At 37.5% G+C, this 14,238-nt stretch overlaps 2 protein-coding genes across 2 annotated transcripts; one reads left to right on the top strand and one right to left on the bottom strand.

Annotated features, from left to right (window-relative positions):
• The first annotated feature begins 406 nt into the window (after positions 1-406).
• LOC117986670 (transmembrane protein 230-like) lies at positions 407-748 on the top strand. Its single transcript, XM_034973544.1, has one exon. The coding sequence runs from the start codon at positions 407-409 to the stop codon at positions 746-748; it is 342 nt and encodes a 113-aa protein (XP_034829435.1).
• Positions 749-1,375: 627 nt separating this feature from the next.
• On the bottom strand, positions 1,376-13,949 carry LOC117986248 (dnaJ homolog subfamily C member 21). The gene is made up of 7 exons (XM_034973083.2): positions 13,481-13,949; positions 12,145-12,289; positions 11,707-11,854; positions 5,249-5,463; positions 4,396-4,620; positions 3,351-3,683; positions 1,376-2,071 (listed from the first exon to the last, which is right to left on the bottom strand). Exons 1-7 carry the CDS (start codon positions 13,669-13,671, stop codon positions 1,535-1,537), a joined length of 1,794 nt encoding a protein of 597 aa, XP_034828974.1. The 5' UTR covers positions 13,672-13,949; the 3' UTR covers positions 1,376-1,534.
• Positions 13,950-14,238: the final 289 nt, after the last annotated feature.

The following is a 14,238-nucleotide window of genomic DNA, read 5'->3' as shown; positions in this document are numbered from 1 at the left end:
TTGATCTTAGCATGTCCCCAAATAGCTTCACATCTATGGTCCATGAATTGACATTATGTTGACATTTGGCGTGGACACCTTGACACTGACAAGTGACATTCGTAAATCGTAAGTTAAAAACGTTTTGTAAACAAACAAAGTGAATTTCATCTAAAACTAATAATTTTGTAATTGATACGTGTACGAATTGCAAATCACAATCCCCTGATTAAATATTATATAGTACCTCCCTCCCAGTTTCCATATTAATCTAAAAATTCTCCTCAAAATTAAGCCTAAAGGTATTTATTTTGGAACCAAAATAATTGATTTCATTTGACGACGATGACGATTAACTTTATGAAAATTTTATGCACCGGTCTTAAACGTAAAAATTAAATGGATTATTACTTATTAATTTACAGAAATGTCAAGGTTTAGACTACGAAGGCAATATGACGGGTATATTTCCGTGCCTAATGACGACAGTGGATTTTCTGATGCCCAGTTTGAACCACCTCCTCAGAAGATACCATGGAAAGCTCTAAGCTTAGCAGCATTCCTCTTCGTGGTTGGAACGTCACTACTCATCGTAGGCAGCCTTATTGTGACTGGCCATATAGACACAAAATATTCAGATAGATTATGGCCAATGATTGTTCTTGGAGGAATAATGTTCTTACCAGGAGCTTATCATATGAGAATAGCATATTATGCGTACAAAGAATATCCGGGGTACAGCTTCGCAGACATTCCAGAGTTTGAGTAGTATATTGTATTAGTCTTACATCCATTAATGTTGTCCATCAGTCTTGCAAACACATACAGGGCGACTTGATGTATAAGGCCCGCAAATTGCTAATGCGCGTGGCCGCTATTTTAGTGACGTCAGCACTAGACTGAAGTTTCGGGCTGATGGTATATTTTTACTTAAATATGCGTCAAATGACGTCATTTCGATGATAATGAGACAGAGATGGTTCCAAGTGCAATAGCAATTTGCGGGACTAATAAATAAATGTGTGCAGCCAGCTGATTGTTTGCAAAGTTAAAGTTGTAACTATCAATATAGTGATGTATGTATATTGTATATGTATTTTAGATGCACCAATGCATTTTAGGTTATAGTGAGTGTGGTGATAGTAAATGTAATTTTACTACAATTGACTCTGCACTAGCTAGCTAATATTAATATCTTGTCACAATTCAGTGTTTGTGTGTTTGCCAGCATTCATTGAATGTGTTGACTGTTGGAGCAAAAACAGTATATTGTAGGCTTTAAGTGTCCAAGTGCAATTATTCTGACATTTCATGTATATAATGTGATTGTGTTAACTTAATGTTTACCAAACAAGTCGTGTTTGGTTTCTAAGAATAACCAAATAAAATACAAATATCTTTAGGCATACTTTATTGAGTGATCATAATTCATAAATTTAATAAATAGATTGATAAAGTCACTTTACAGTTTGTTAGGATCTGATGTGATATATTTTGATTTCTCAGTGGATAATTATTAGTACTTCTCTTCCTATCTAAAATTTCATTGCACATTTTACCTATTACCTTTTTTACCTTTCTTTTGTGGGAAGCTAGTTTGGGGAAGCGGTACAGAATGACCTGTCTTTTTTAAATGTTCAAATAATTTATTCTTCGAAGCGAAATCCGTTTGGCAAATAACACATCTAAGATTCAATGCACTACTGGAATCCTCAGTTTCACTAGCTTTTGTTCGTACCGGCTTCCTTTCAACTAGCTTCTTCACTTTAACATTTCTTTGTGTTTTTGGTAACGCAGGCCTGTCTCTAGGCAAGGCGGAATCACATAAAGCGTCATCTGTAGGTGTCGTACTAGAGACTTCATACAAATTTTCAGTGGAAGTCTGAGATTGAGATCCTTTTTTGAGATCAGCTTCTTTCTTAGCCTGAATTTGACTCTTGAGCATGTTGAACTTCTTGGCTTTTCTGCATCGAGACGGGCCCTCTATTTCATTAAAGCTCATCTCATCGTGGCTATCATTGCCCTCGCTCTCGGGCATGGGAATAAAAGCTTTCTTCTTATTTTTCTTTTTCTTCTGGCTCTTGGGTAAAGCCTGTAAAGGAAAACCATTTTTTCTAACTAAAACTAGTAGTTCTTTTAAATATTGGAATAAAGCTGGAAACATTAAAAAAAAGTCTTTACAAAGAAGAGTTTGATTTTCAAACTCTTGCTTCTACTAGAATCACACTGCAACACCAGACGTAGTGTTATAAATATGTTTCCATACCGAAATGTACTTAAAACAGCCGAGATGTTCCAATATTCATCAAAGCAGAGATGGATGGAGATGTGTTTAGCAAACCATTCAAATTCTATAATAATCTATTATTATAACAATCTGATTGGTCCACTAAACTCAGCTCCATGTACTGGGCTTTAGGCTGTGTTCACACTGAAGTATTGTCAGATGCAGACTGTGAACAAACATTACGCTAAATAATTTTAAATGCATATCAAAAATTGCTTAAACAGTCGCTTCAGTACTGAGTTAACATACATATCACCAATTTCGTCACTGGCAGTAAGCGAGACCGTGGCCGAATGGTCAAGGCATCGGGCGCGAACCCAGAAGATGCAGGTTCGATTCCTGTCCGTCACGCAATTTTTGATATGTATTTAAAATTATTTAGTAATTTCCTTGAAGTGTAGGTATACACTAAAAAATTATAAAAAACATTACGCTGTTTATTGCTTTTTCATACATATATTCAACTTTTCATTCACACTAAACGTACAATGACGTGAGGTGAAGGAAAACATCGTGAGGAAACATGCATGCCTGAGAGTTCTCCATAATGTTCTCAAAGGTGTGTGAAGTCTACCAATCCGCACATGGCCAGTGTGGTAGACTATGGCCAAAACCCTTCTCACTCTGAGAGGAGACCCGCGCTCTGTAGTGAGCCGGTGATGGGTTGATCATGTTGATGAAACGTACAATACGCTATACATAATCACTGACTCTAGGCAGCCGATTATTTAGTTTTACTCTTCGCATCGCGGACACAGATTGGCCACGTAGCTAGTGTATTGTGTGAACAAAATTGCAGTATGACTACATGTTGACAGACTCACAGTGAGTGTGCTCACAATCGGTGGTTAACTATCAGCTTGGTGTGAACAAAGCCTTATGGATAACTATTTACTTAAGCCCCGCAAATTGCTAATACGCGTGGCCGCCATTTTAGTGACGTCAGCACTAGACTGAAGTTTCAAGCTGATGGATAACGTATATTTATACTTAAATATACGTTAAAATGACGTCATTTCGATGTTAATGAGACATGGTTCCAGCGCAATAGCAATTCGCGGGAGTTATATAACTAATACAGTACCTGTATTTGATCGGAATCATCACTCAAAGTTTCCCGTATGTCATTATCTTCAATATCTGAAGTTGAGTTATCACGTTCCTCCTCCGTCAGACCGTTCACTTTGTCTTTAGTTTTCCTAGGACTGTCCTGCACGTCATCATTTTCACCAGGGTCTGATATCTGAATATCGTCACCTAGAGTCATGTTAGCAACATTTTCCTTATGTTTCCTACTGTTCTCATGATTTTCGAATGAGTTCACATTCTTAAATAGTTTATTGCAAGCTGAGCAATACAGATTTTTCATTGCAGATTTTTTGGAGGATGATTTTGTTGCTCTTGATGTTTCGCTTACCTGAAATAATGAATATTTAACATAATTGGGTATTTGACTCCAATTTTTTTATTACTTTATTATAAACTAGAATAAAAATAATGACGTAAACTGAAAAGACTAATTAAATCGATCAAATAACAAAAAAGTTATAAGCATTTAAATATTTCTGATCAGACAGAAATAGCGATACAGCAGTTTGACGTCACACCTACTAATGCCATAGTAGCTTCGTGCGGTTTCATATAAATTTTCGTTTTGCGAGAAAGGGATAGAAGACTCTCCCACTCCAAAATTAAAATGCCTGTAACTTTGTAAATCTTTGTTGGATTTTAATATTTTTTTCAGTGTAGGTCATTATTTTTGAAACTATAATAAAGTAATAGTATTTATCAACTTCAAAAGTAGGCAAATACCCAATTTTTGAGATTGAATAGATATTTTTTGGCATGTGTATGATTGTACCTGTGTGTGGGTGAACACATGTGTATGTGTGTGAGTTTTAAGATTTTGCATGGAGGTTTTGTCTATAACGCTGGCGATATATGATCAAGTATACCGTCGGATTTGAAGCGGCGTCCAGTCAACTGATAGCCATACGCCGTCAAGTGGACACCACTTCAAGTACGCTGCAAACTTGATCGTATATGGCCAGCGTAATATATATTCCCATACAATCCACCCAAGCAAATACTGGGTGTTGCAGCTTGTTTAAAAAAAAATTGGATTGTACCTCCTCAGTCTTAGAACTTTCTTCATTACTGCTCTCCATGCCTCCCTCACTGATGGTGTCATCATCAGAGGAAATGCCAAACTCCTCAGCCAGCAATGACTCAATTTCACTAAGTTTCTTCTGATATTCCTCGCTCTGGAGGAAAGATGACTCTCCTTCTTGCTTTTTTGCTTCTTCTATTTCTTTCTGCCTTTGAATTATCCTCTCTCTTCGCACTTGTTCTGCCTAAAAGGTACCAGAGTTCATTTTGATATTAGTTTTAGCTGTTTATTTGTTGACATCACTACCCCTATTATAAATGCAAAAATGGGTTTGTTTTGTCCTTCAATCACGTCGCAACAGAGTAACGGATTGACGTGATTTTTTGCATGGGTATGGTTAAAGACCTGGAGAGTGACATAGGCTACTTTTTATCCCGGAAAATCAAAGAGTTTTCATCGGATTTTTAATTTTCCAGGATAAAAAGTACCCATGTCATGCTCCAGGTTGTAAGCTATGTTTATGCCTGTCCACGCCCAATTTATCAAGATCAGTTTAGGGGCTGAGCCATTAGAAGAAAACACTGACTGATAGACACTTTCACATGAATGAAATTAGATTAATATTGGTACTAATTCTGAGCACACCTAAATTTTAGAGTATTCACATCCTCTTCTCGAGCCTACTGTTTATAGCATGCACTAAAATTTAGTCTTTAAAAGTAAAATTCATGTTCTGTCCTTTTTTAGCAATACTAAAAAGAAAAAGATGCAGATACTCTAAATTTAGTTTAGGGAAAGAGAACAGAATCGGCGCTATTATGTGTACAAGTAAATAATTAGCACAAATAGTATCTATTTATGATAAAATGTACCTTCTTTTTATTTTCTTCGGCCTTTTCTTGTAGCTGCTTTGTATGTTCAATAACCCTCTTGTCCTTTCTGCGTACAAAGCTCACTAGCCTCCTGATCTCTTCATTTCTTTCCTTACGTGCTTTTTGCCTTATCTTATTGTTTTCTTTCTCCATTAACTTGATTATCCGACGGTTATCGCCTTGTGATATTTCGTACTGATCTAGCCAAACATAACCTGAAAATAGAAATAAGTAGCAATAAGTACCCAAGTATTCTATCAGTAGCTGTGATAGCCTAGTCGGTAGGATGTCCGCCTTCTGATCGGAGGTCGGGAGTTCGATCCTGGGCACGCACCTCTAACTTTTCGGAGTTATGTGCATTTTAAATAATTAAATATCACTTGCTTTAACGGTGAAAGAAAACATCGTGAGGAAACCTGCATGCCTGAGAGTTCTCCATAATGTTCTCAAAGGTGTGTGAAGTCTACCAATCCCCACATGGCCAGCGTGGTAGACTATAGCCAAAACCCTTCTCACTATGAGAGGAGACCTGTTCTCAGTAGTGAGCCGGTGATGGGTTGATCATGATGATGATTCTATCCATACCAATTTTATAAATGCAAAAGTCTGTCTGCCTGTCGGTCTACCAGCTTTTCATGGCCCATGACCAGTGGTGTGCACAAGGTTAGAAGCCAGGGTAGGCATTAGTTGGGTAGGAACCTATTATGTTAAATAATACGATATTTAAGCAGAGAACGTGTTTATTGAGCTAAGTAGCATGACAGTACAACAATATCATTTTTCATCTTACCCACTTGTATTATCTTTTTATTATAAAAAGGTAAACAAATGATGTAGGTAGGTTTTTATACATGACATACCTTCCCTCTAAGTAAGTAATACACAATAATTAAAGTTTAACATCTTAAATTGATAACTAAGTACACAAACAAACAATTTACAAATCAATCATTCAAATCAACACAATCAATATTCTCATTAGAACCACTGGGCCTAGAATATGGAACTTTATTATGAAGATTTCGTTTTGTTCTAATTTTCCCCCCCGGTATGTCTATTTCTGCTGATTTAGGTATTCCTAATATCTCTTCCCATCTCTCTGAGCTGGGTATTTCAATTATAGGATCAGGGTCATTTTCTATTTCTCCTTCGCCTGTCTCAGAGCTTGGTATTTCTATAGCAGGGTCATTTTCTATCTCTCCTTCTAACCCATCCTCTTTTTCTTTGTCATTTCTGTCATGAGTTTCCTCTCTGTTTTTTATTTTGATTATTTGGTCCATATGTCGTCTTAACACTGCACCATCTCCGGTTTGTATCCTGTAGCTAGACGGGCCGCTTTTCTCCACAACCTGCCCTGGTAACCATCTCGGTCCGCTTGAGTAGTTTCTGTACATGACCTTTTATGACACATTAGTTTCTCTGGTTTTTTGTTGGGCGTTATTCATGATTTGGTTTTCTATTCTTCTGTGTTGTATATTATCAGGGTGTAGGGTATCCATTAGCGTGCGAAGGCGTCTATTCATCAACAGTTCGGCAGGACTTTTCTTTGTTGTGCAGCATGGAGTAACGCGTAGGCCTAACAACATGCTCGGAATTTTTATTTCCCATGGTCCCTCCATCTTCCGTAATTTTTCCTTCACTGTCTGTACCATACGTTCTGCCAAACCATTAGTGGCCGGATGGTATGGTGCGGATGTCACATGTTTTATTTTGTTGGATTCTAAAAACGATTTCATTTCACTGGACACAAAAGAAGTGGCATTGTCAGATACCAGGGTTTCACATATGCCATGAGTAGCAAATAAATTCCTTAAATGGTGAATCACTGTTGTGGAATTTGTGTTGTTTACCATTAACACTTCTGGCCATCTAGAGAAGGCATCGACGACTATGAAAAAATTCTTATTCATAAATGGTCCTGCAAAGTCTATATGAATTCTAGACCATGGCCTTGAAGGGATGACCCACTCGTGTGAAGATTTTGGAGGCATATGTCTATTTTCTAAGCACCTAGCACAATTGCTGACCAATTCATCTATGTCTTCATTCAACTGTGGCCACCACACATAACTCCGGGCCAGTGCCTTTGTGTGGACAATGCCGTTATGTGTAGTGTGCAGCATGTGTAGGATGTTTTGTCGAAGAGGCTGTGGTATAACAACACGACATCCTAGTAATACACAGCCATCTTGTAAAGACAATTCTGTTCTATGTAGCCAATAGGTTCGTAAATTTCTATCTGTAACCTTGTTTGGCCATCCACATTGTAGAAAGTGAACAACTCGTGAGAGTGTTTGGTCTTTTTTAGTTTCGGATGCTATCTCAACAGCAGAATAAGGAAAATCTTCTAGTTTTTCTGCCATTAGAAGTATTTCATATAAAGGTTCTTCTTCTAACTCAGGCACCGGTAGAGGCCATCGACTTAAACCGTCTGCATTGGCGATTTGAGTTCCTGGTCGATAAGCAATATTGTAATCGTGTGCCGTTAATGCTATAGAGATTCTTGTCAAACGGGGCGATAAAATAGATGGCATAGGTCTTTTTGGATCAAAAATTCCAAGCAGAGGTTTGTGGTCGGTTATCACCGTAAAAGACCTCCCAGCCAAATAGTTGTGGAACTTTTTAATGCCGAACATAATTGCGGTAGCTTCTTTGTCCAATTGTGAGTATCGTCTTTCATGTGTATTTAACGTCCTAGAGCTCATTGCGATCGGACGTTCCTGTCCGTCTTCCATCACATGTGATAACACTGCCCCGACACCATATTCTGAACTATCACATGTGAGTATTAGTGGTTTATTCAAATCATAATGAACTAATGTAGTATTAAATGTAAGCATTTGTTTGGCTTTACTGAAAGCTTCTTGTTCACGTTCAGTCCACCGCCATTTTTGTGATTTATCAAGGAGTCTGTGCAACGGCTCCAGTAAAGTTGCTTTGTGAGGTATAAACCTTTCATAGAAATTGTATAATCCTAAAAACGCCTGTAACTCTTGTACACTTTTAGGTTCAGGTGTTTTCAAGACGGCTTCCACTTTGCTCGGAGCGGGGTGTATACCTTCTCCATTGATCACAAAACCTAAAAATTCAACTTTCTCCTGAGCAAATTTACATTTGGTCTTGTTAAGATGAAATCCTGCCTTCTGTATACGGTTTAGAACCGCTTCGAGTCGTTGTTGCATAAGAAGCATTGTCGGGCCACTCACAATGATGTCATCAATTAAAACTGCGACTCCGTGTATTCCTGCTAGCAATGCTGTCATTAATCTTTGGAATATTCCAGGACAAGCTTTGACTCCAAAAGGTAACCGATGAACTGAATAAAGACCTTTGCATGTGTTTAAAGTTAATATTTTTGATGTGCTGTCACTAACTTTTACTTGCGTGTATGCTCTATCAAGGTCTAATGTTGTAAAAAACTTAGCACCTGCAACTGTAGCAAATACCTCATTTGCTGTCGGCATAGGGTAAGTGTCTGACTCTGTAGCTTGGTTGACAGTACTGCGATAGTCTCCACACAAACGGACATCACCTGACTTCTTTATTATTGGTACGACCGGTGTCGCCCACTCTGAAAAGGACAATGGCCGTAGTACACCTTCTGCCACCAGGCGGTCAATTTCCTTTTCAACTTTAGCTTTGATAGCGTAAGGTACCGGACGTGCTTTTAAAAATCTAGGTGTAGCGTCAGGTTTTAGATGTATAGTAATAGGATCTCCAGTAAATGTGCCAAGTCCATCTCTGAAGATGTCACTGTATTTAGAAATTGTCTTGTCAATGTTCATAAGATCACTATTCGACATAAAATTAATATTTAGTGCAATATTCAACGGGGTCAACCAGTCCCGTCCCAGAAGATTGGGACCACCCCCTTTTGCTACAATTATATTTAAGGTACATTTGATGTCTTTGTATTGAACTTGTAACTTAGTTTGGCCGAGTAACATGACAGGTGTTTCTGTCCATGTGCGTAGAGTAAGTGACACTGGTTGGAGAATGATGTGTAGGTTTTGGCATTTAATCTTCTTCCAAGTGCGTTCATTGACTATTGAGAAACTTGCGCCTGTGTCCACCTGAAGTATTACAGGTATGCCTTCCAATAAAACTTCAACCACAAATGGTGCTACTTTAGTATCACATTGAATACTGTAAAGGCCATTCAAGTGTGTAGCTATTTCATCATCGGTGAAGTTAATGCTCTTCTTAGACTTCTTCTTTAATAAACAGATCTTCTCAATGTGGCCGATTTTCTTGCAGAATCGGCAAGTGGCGTTAACAAATCTACATTCCCCACCATGACGGTCCCCACACCGGTAACATAGTCGTATGTTTGTCTTAGTCTGTACTGCATTAATATCCATGGCTTCCACTGAGGAACCTTGATTTGTAGTGGCTGCTGCACCGTTTGAGCTTGTGCAGCTGCTGTCTGTACTTGTAGATGACTGAATCATGTGGCAGTCTTTTCCCGCCGTTTCGGCTGCTAGCATGGCATCAACGACGTCTTGATAACGCAGGTTATCTTTTTTTAAAAGTTCGTACTGTAGACGACGATCCTTCATGCCACACACTAGTCGGTCGCGTAACATCCGTTCTAATTCCATAAAATTACATTTAGAGCTAATTTTTCGTAACTGTGCAATATATTCGGATGCATTTTCATTTGTATTCTGATTCCGTGTATAGAATTTGTATGACATTGAAATTTCATTTGGTTTTGGGCTGTAATGTTTTGTCAAAATAGCTTCAATTTCCACAAATGTCACATCACTGGCTTTTCTTGGTGTAATCAAAGCTAAAAATGTTTCAAAAACTTCTGCTCCACACACAGTAAAGAAATTGGCTCGTTTTGCGCCATCCAACATGATGCCGTTAGCCTCAAAACAAAACTTCAATCGATCGATGTAATTGTCCCATATATCTATTTTAGGGTTAAATTCACCAAATTTCACTGCTTTATGATCCATTTTAATCGAATTTGCGCCTCGTCGCCACTATTATGTTAAATAATACGATATTTAAGCAGAGAACGTGTTTATTGAGCTAAGTAGCATGACAGTACAACAATATCATTTTTTCATCTTACCCACTTGTATTATCTTTTTATTATAAAAAGGTAAACAAATGATGTAGGTAGGTTTTTATACATGACAGAACCTGTTTACTGGCAGGTCATAATGAAAAATATGCATTGAGCTATTACAAGTTGGGTAAGCAGTGCATTTATGCCTCTATGACCCGCACGCCACTGCCCATGACCAACCATGATGAAATTTGGTACAGAGATAGCTTGCATCCCGGGGAAGGACATAGTGTACCTTTTATCCTGGAAACACGAAGAGTTCCCACGGGATTTTAAACACCTATATTAACGCAGACAGAGTCGCTGGCATCATCTAGTATTTGATATAAAACTCTGAGGCTAAGATCTATAGTGTACTTTGACTTTCAGACTTAAGTCAGAGTTAAAACAAGATGGGTTTATTTAAGGGGCATACATCTATCTCATTTTAATTCTCTAATGGAGATCCACCATTTAGAAAGAAATAATGACAAAGTTTTTAAACTGCTAGGCGAAACATTTACTGTTTAACTCTGTAATACCTTATGTAAATTAGTGTGTTTCTGCAAAATAAAGAAATTGAATTAAATTGAATTGAATTGAAATGTGTCCTGACCCACACTTGACTAGTTTTTAAATCTTACACTTTTTAAAATTTCCAGTCTATTTTAAGTAATAAGTCAACAAAGAGCTATAATTTATTATTAAGAGGGCTCAGGATGGTGCTTTCTTCATACAAACGTAGGAGGGTAATTACTACATTATTTGATACTGCACGCTCAAAACTAAGTATTATATCGATTAATCTCGTCATTATCTAGGTTTATTGATATACTAGCTTATGCTCGCGACTTCGTCCGCGTAGACTACACAAATTTCAAACCCCTATTTCACCCCTTTAGGAGTCGAATTTTCAGAAATCCTTTCTTAGCGGATGTCTACGTCATAATAGCTATCTGCATGCCAAATTTCAGCCCGATCCGTCCAGTAGTTTGAGCTGTAAGTTGATAGATCAGTCAGTCAGTCAGTCAGTCAGTCAGTCAGTCACCTTTTCCTTTTATATATTTAGATGAAACATTGAAAAAAATATTGATTTTAAAGTTACAAGCCTCAAAAGATTCCTATTTTAACACTAAATTTATGACGACTTTGGATGTAAATAAATAATATTAGGGGTATGAAAATTCTAAAGAAATTTAACATTAGACATAGTTGAAATAACTACACTTTGATAACATAAACTCAGTAGTTTTTTCTCAAAAATACTTTTCCTAATCCCTTGATTTCAGTGAAAATCATCGTGCCTCTCACCTTTCTCATACAATGTCAAGTGAAAAGCAAACAGGTTCGGTCGAGCGTACTGCGTCACCTTAAACATAGATTATTGCAAAGAACTTACTTTTATTTGTAGAAAATGACATCCAATAAGCATAGAACTCATGTACTTCCTCATAAGGTGTAGCAGAGTTTCCAAACTTGGGGATCTTCGTAAGATCCTCTGGGTCATCCAGGAAATCTGTTTCTTCTGCAGCCAACTTGGAGAATACCTTTAAAGTGTAAATACAGGCATTAAGTTTATGTTTATCTATGTAAAAAACCAGCCAAGTGCGAGTCAGGCTCGCGCAACGAGGGTTCCGTACTAAAGTCGTATAATTCAAAAACTATGATACATAAAAATAAATAAAAATCTGTTTTAGAATGCACAAGTAAAGCCCTTTCATATGATACCCCACTTGATACAGTTATCTTATTTGAAAATTGAAAATACTAATTTTATTATTAGGTCAGCAGGAAGTACCCTGTAGAAGTATCAAGGCTATAGTAGTAAACTAATCACCTCAGAGTAAACTCCATAAAACCCTTGGGGATTGTCACCAAACCCTTTATAGCAGGACGGACTAAAGTAGGGGTAAACATCAAGGCTGTCATCATTGTAGGAGCTGCCGGCACCACGCAGCAGCTGCTCTCTGTGGTTGTCATACCTGTAAGTATTACATCATCATCCATACTAATATTATAAATGCACAAGTGTGTTTGTCTGTCAGTCTGCTAGCTTTTCACGGCCAAACAATTCAACCGATTTTGATGAAGTTCGGTACATAGTTAGTTTACATCCCGGGGAAGGACATAGGCTACTTTTTATGCCCGAAAATTAAAGAGTATCCACAGGATTTTTAAAAAACCTAAATCCACACTTACAAAGTCGCGGGCATCATCTAGTAAGTAATATACCATGAAGGTAGATGAAACACAGAGCTGCATGTGCTGCTAAAGTGGATGGACATAGCAGACCAACACAAGCACTTCTTGAGAAGCCTTTGGTAACCTGGGTGGTCTACTAGGCTTCTAGAGCGAGCTTGGATGGCTGGATGGATGATTCCAGTGGAGACGGGCACTGCATGCACAATAGACGGAAAAGTTTAAGTGTAGAAACCTGCCCTTAAATACCATACCTTTTTTTTTGTTCTGGGAAGAAACACTTCGAAGATGCGAAGACTGAAAATATTAGCAACCCCACATTGGGCTATACCAAAACCCTCTTCATATTGGAAGGGTCTGATTTCTCTTAAGAACACATTGGTGCATGCCTTCCTTGAGCAACATCCATTGACTAGCCCAGAGAAAGTAGCTCCCTGACTGCATGCAGGGTGCAATAAGGTATGACTGCATGTGCCACATGACTGAAGTCCATTCCCCTGGGATTATACCTATGATTTTGTCCATAATATAGATTTGTAAATTCTGTAGGATCTATATTTCATGATCCCAACCCATTTGCTGGCCCACTACAGAGCATGGGTCTCATCTCAGAATGAGGTTTTAGGTCATATTCCAATATGCTGATTGACAGACTTCACACAACTTTGAGAACATTATGGAGAACTCTCAGGGATGCATATACCTCAAGATTTACCACCTCTTTATAACTATTTCCCCAAGACAAAAAGTATTCACTATCCACCGCCAGATAGTGTTTGGTTGAAATTATTGAGTCGTAAAGAAGGGAAAAAAATAATAGACATCAGATCAAATGAATTGATGGACACATGAATTAAATGGATAAAGGTAGAGTTAGTGCTAGGAAATAATATAGGTATTATGTGTTATTTTTATGACAAATCATGTAAAACATTTATTTGCAAAGCTGTAACGTCACAATAAAATTTACTTACCATGCTCTTTCTTGAGGATCTGAGAGTACTTCGTAAGCATTTTGCACAAGTTGGAAATGCTCTTTGGCTTCTTGCGAGTTTTCTAAATTTTTGTCAGGGTGCCACTGCAGTGCGAGTTTTCTGTAAGATTTCTTGATTTCCGAAGCACTCGCATCCTTGGTCACACACAAAACTTCGTAATGGCACTTCATTTTGCTACCATTATAAACTAACTTTCACAATAAAATCGACGACTTGTTCGATTTCACAGCCGTCGAATTTTTTTATTATAACCTGACAGGCGGCTTTTCGAACACATAAAAAAAGAACTACTTATTCAAGAAAATGTTTTAACCAAGTAAATAATAGGAACTTAATTGTATACGTTTGTAACTTAAATATTTTAAAATATACATAAATTATTTTGAAAATAATGATCGATGTCTTTTCGCATGACGTCCATGCTCGTTTTTTTTCTCACAACATAACAAGTGCTGCCATAATAGTAAAACAGTTTATCCGACTATCCGTTATTATAATTTTCAATAGTTTACAATATTGAAATAAATTCAGTAACATGTAAATTTATTATTTGTCTGAAGAAAAACCTGTCAAGAATTTTGCGATTTACAAACAGGATGGGTGGGGAATATTATGGATCCTCTATTAATCTCTGATGCAAAAGGTCTGAGTTTTATTTTATAATTTATTAGCACAAACTAGAAAATTGTAAATACCTACTGATGTGTTACTGTTACTGTTACAGATTTGAACTAAAA

The sequence above is a fragment of the Maniola hyperantus genome, chromosome 11 (assembly GCF_902806685.2).
Source record: "Maniola hyperantus chromosome 11, iAphHyp1.2, whole genome shotgun sequence".
Taxonomy (NCBI): Eukaryota; Metazoa; Arthropoda; class Insecta; order Lepidoptera; family Nymphalidae; genus Maniola; species Maniola hyperantus.
This window is presented reverse-complemented; position numbering and strand designations above follow the sequence as displayed.

Coding starts and splice junctions, on each gene's coding strand:
- LOC117986670 (XM_034973544.1), top strand. CDS start 407: ATGTCAAGGTTTAGACTACGAAGGCAATATGACGGGTATATTTCCGTG.
- LOC117986248 (XM_034973083.2), bottom strand. CDS start 13,671: ATGAAGTGCCATTACGAAGTTTTGTGTGTGACCAAGGATGCGAGTGCT. Junction 11,855..12,144: donor TTTATGGAGTTTACTCTGAG/GTGATTAGTTTA, acceptor TACACTTTAAAG/GTATTCTCCAAGTTGGCTGC. Junction 4,621..5,248: donor CCGAAGAAAATAAAAAGAAG/GTACATTTTATC, acceptor GGTACCTTTTAG/GCAGAACAAGTGCGAAGAGA.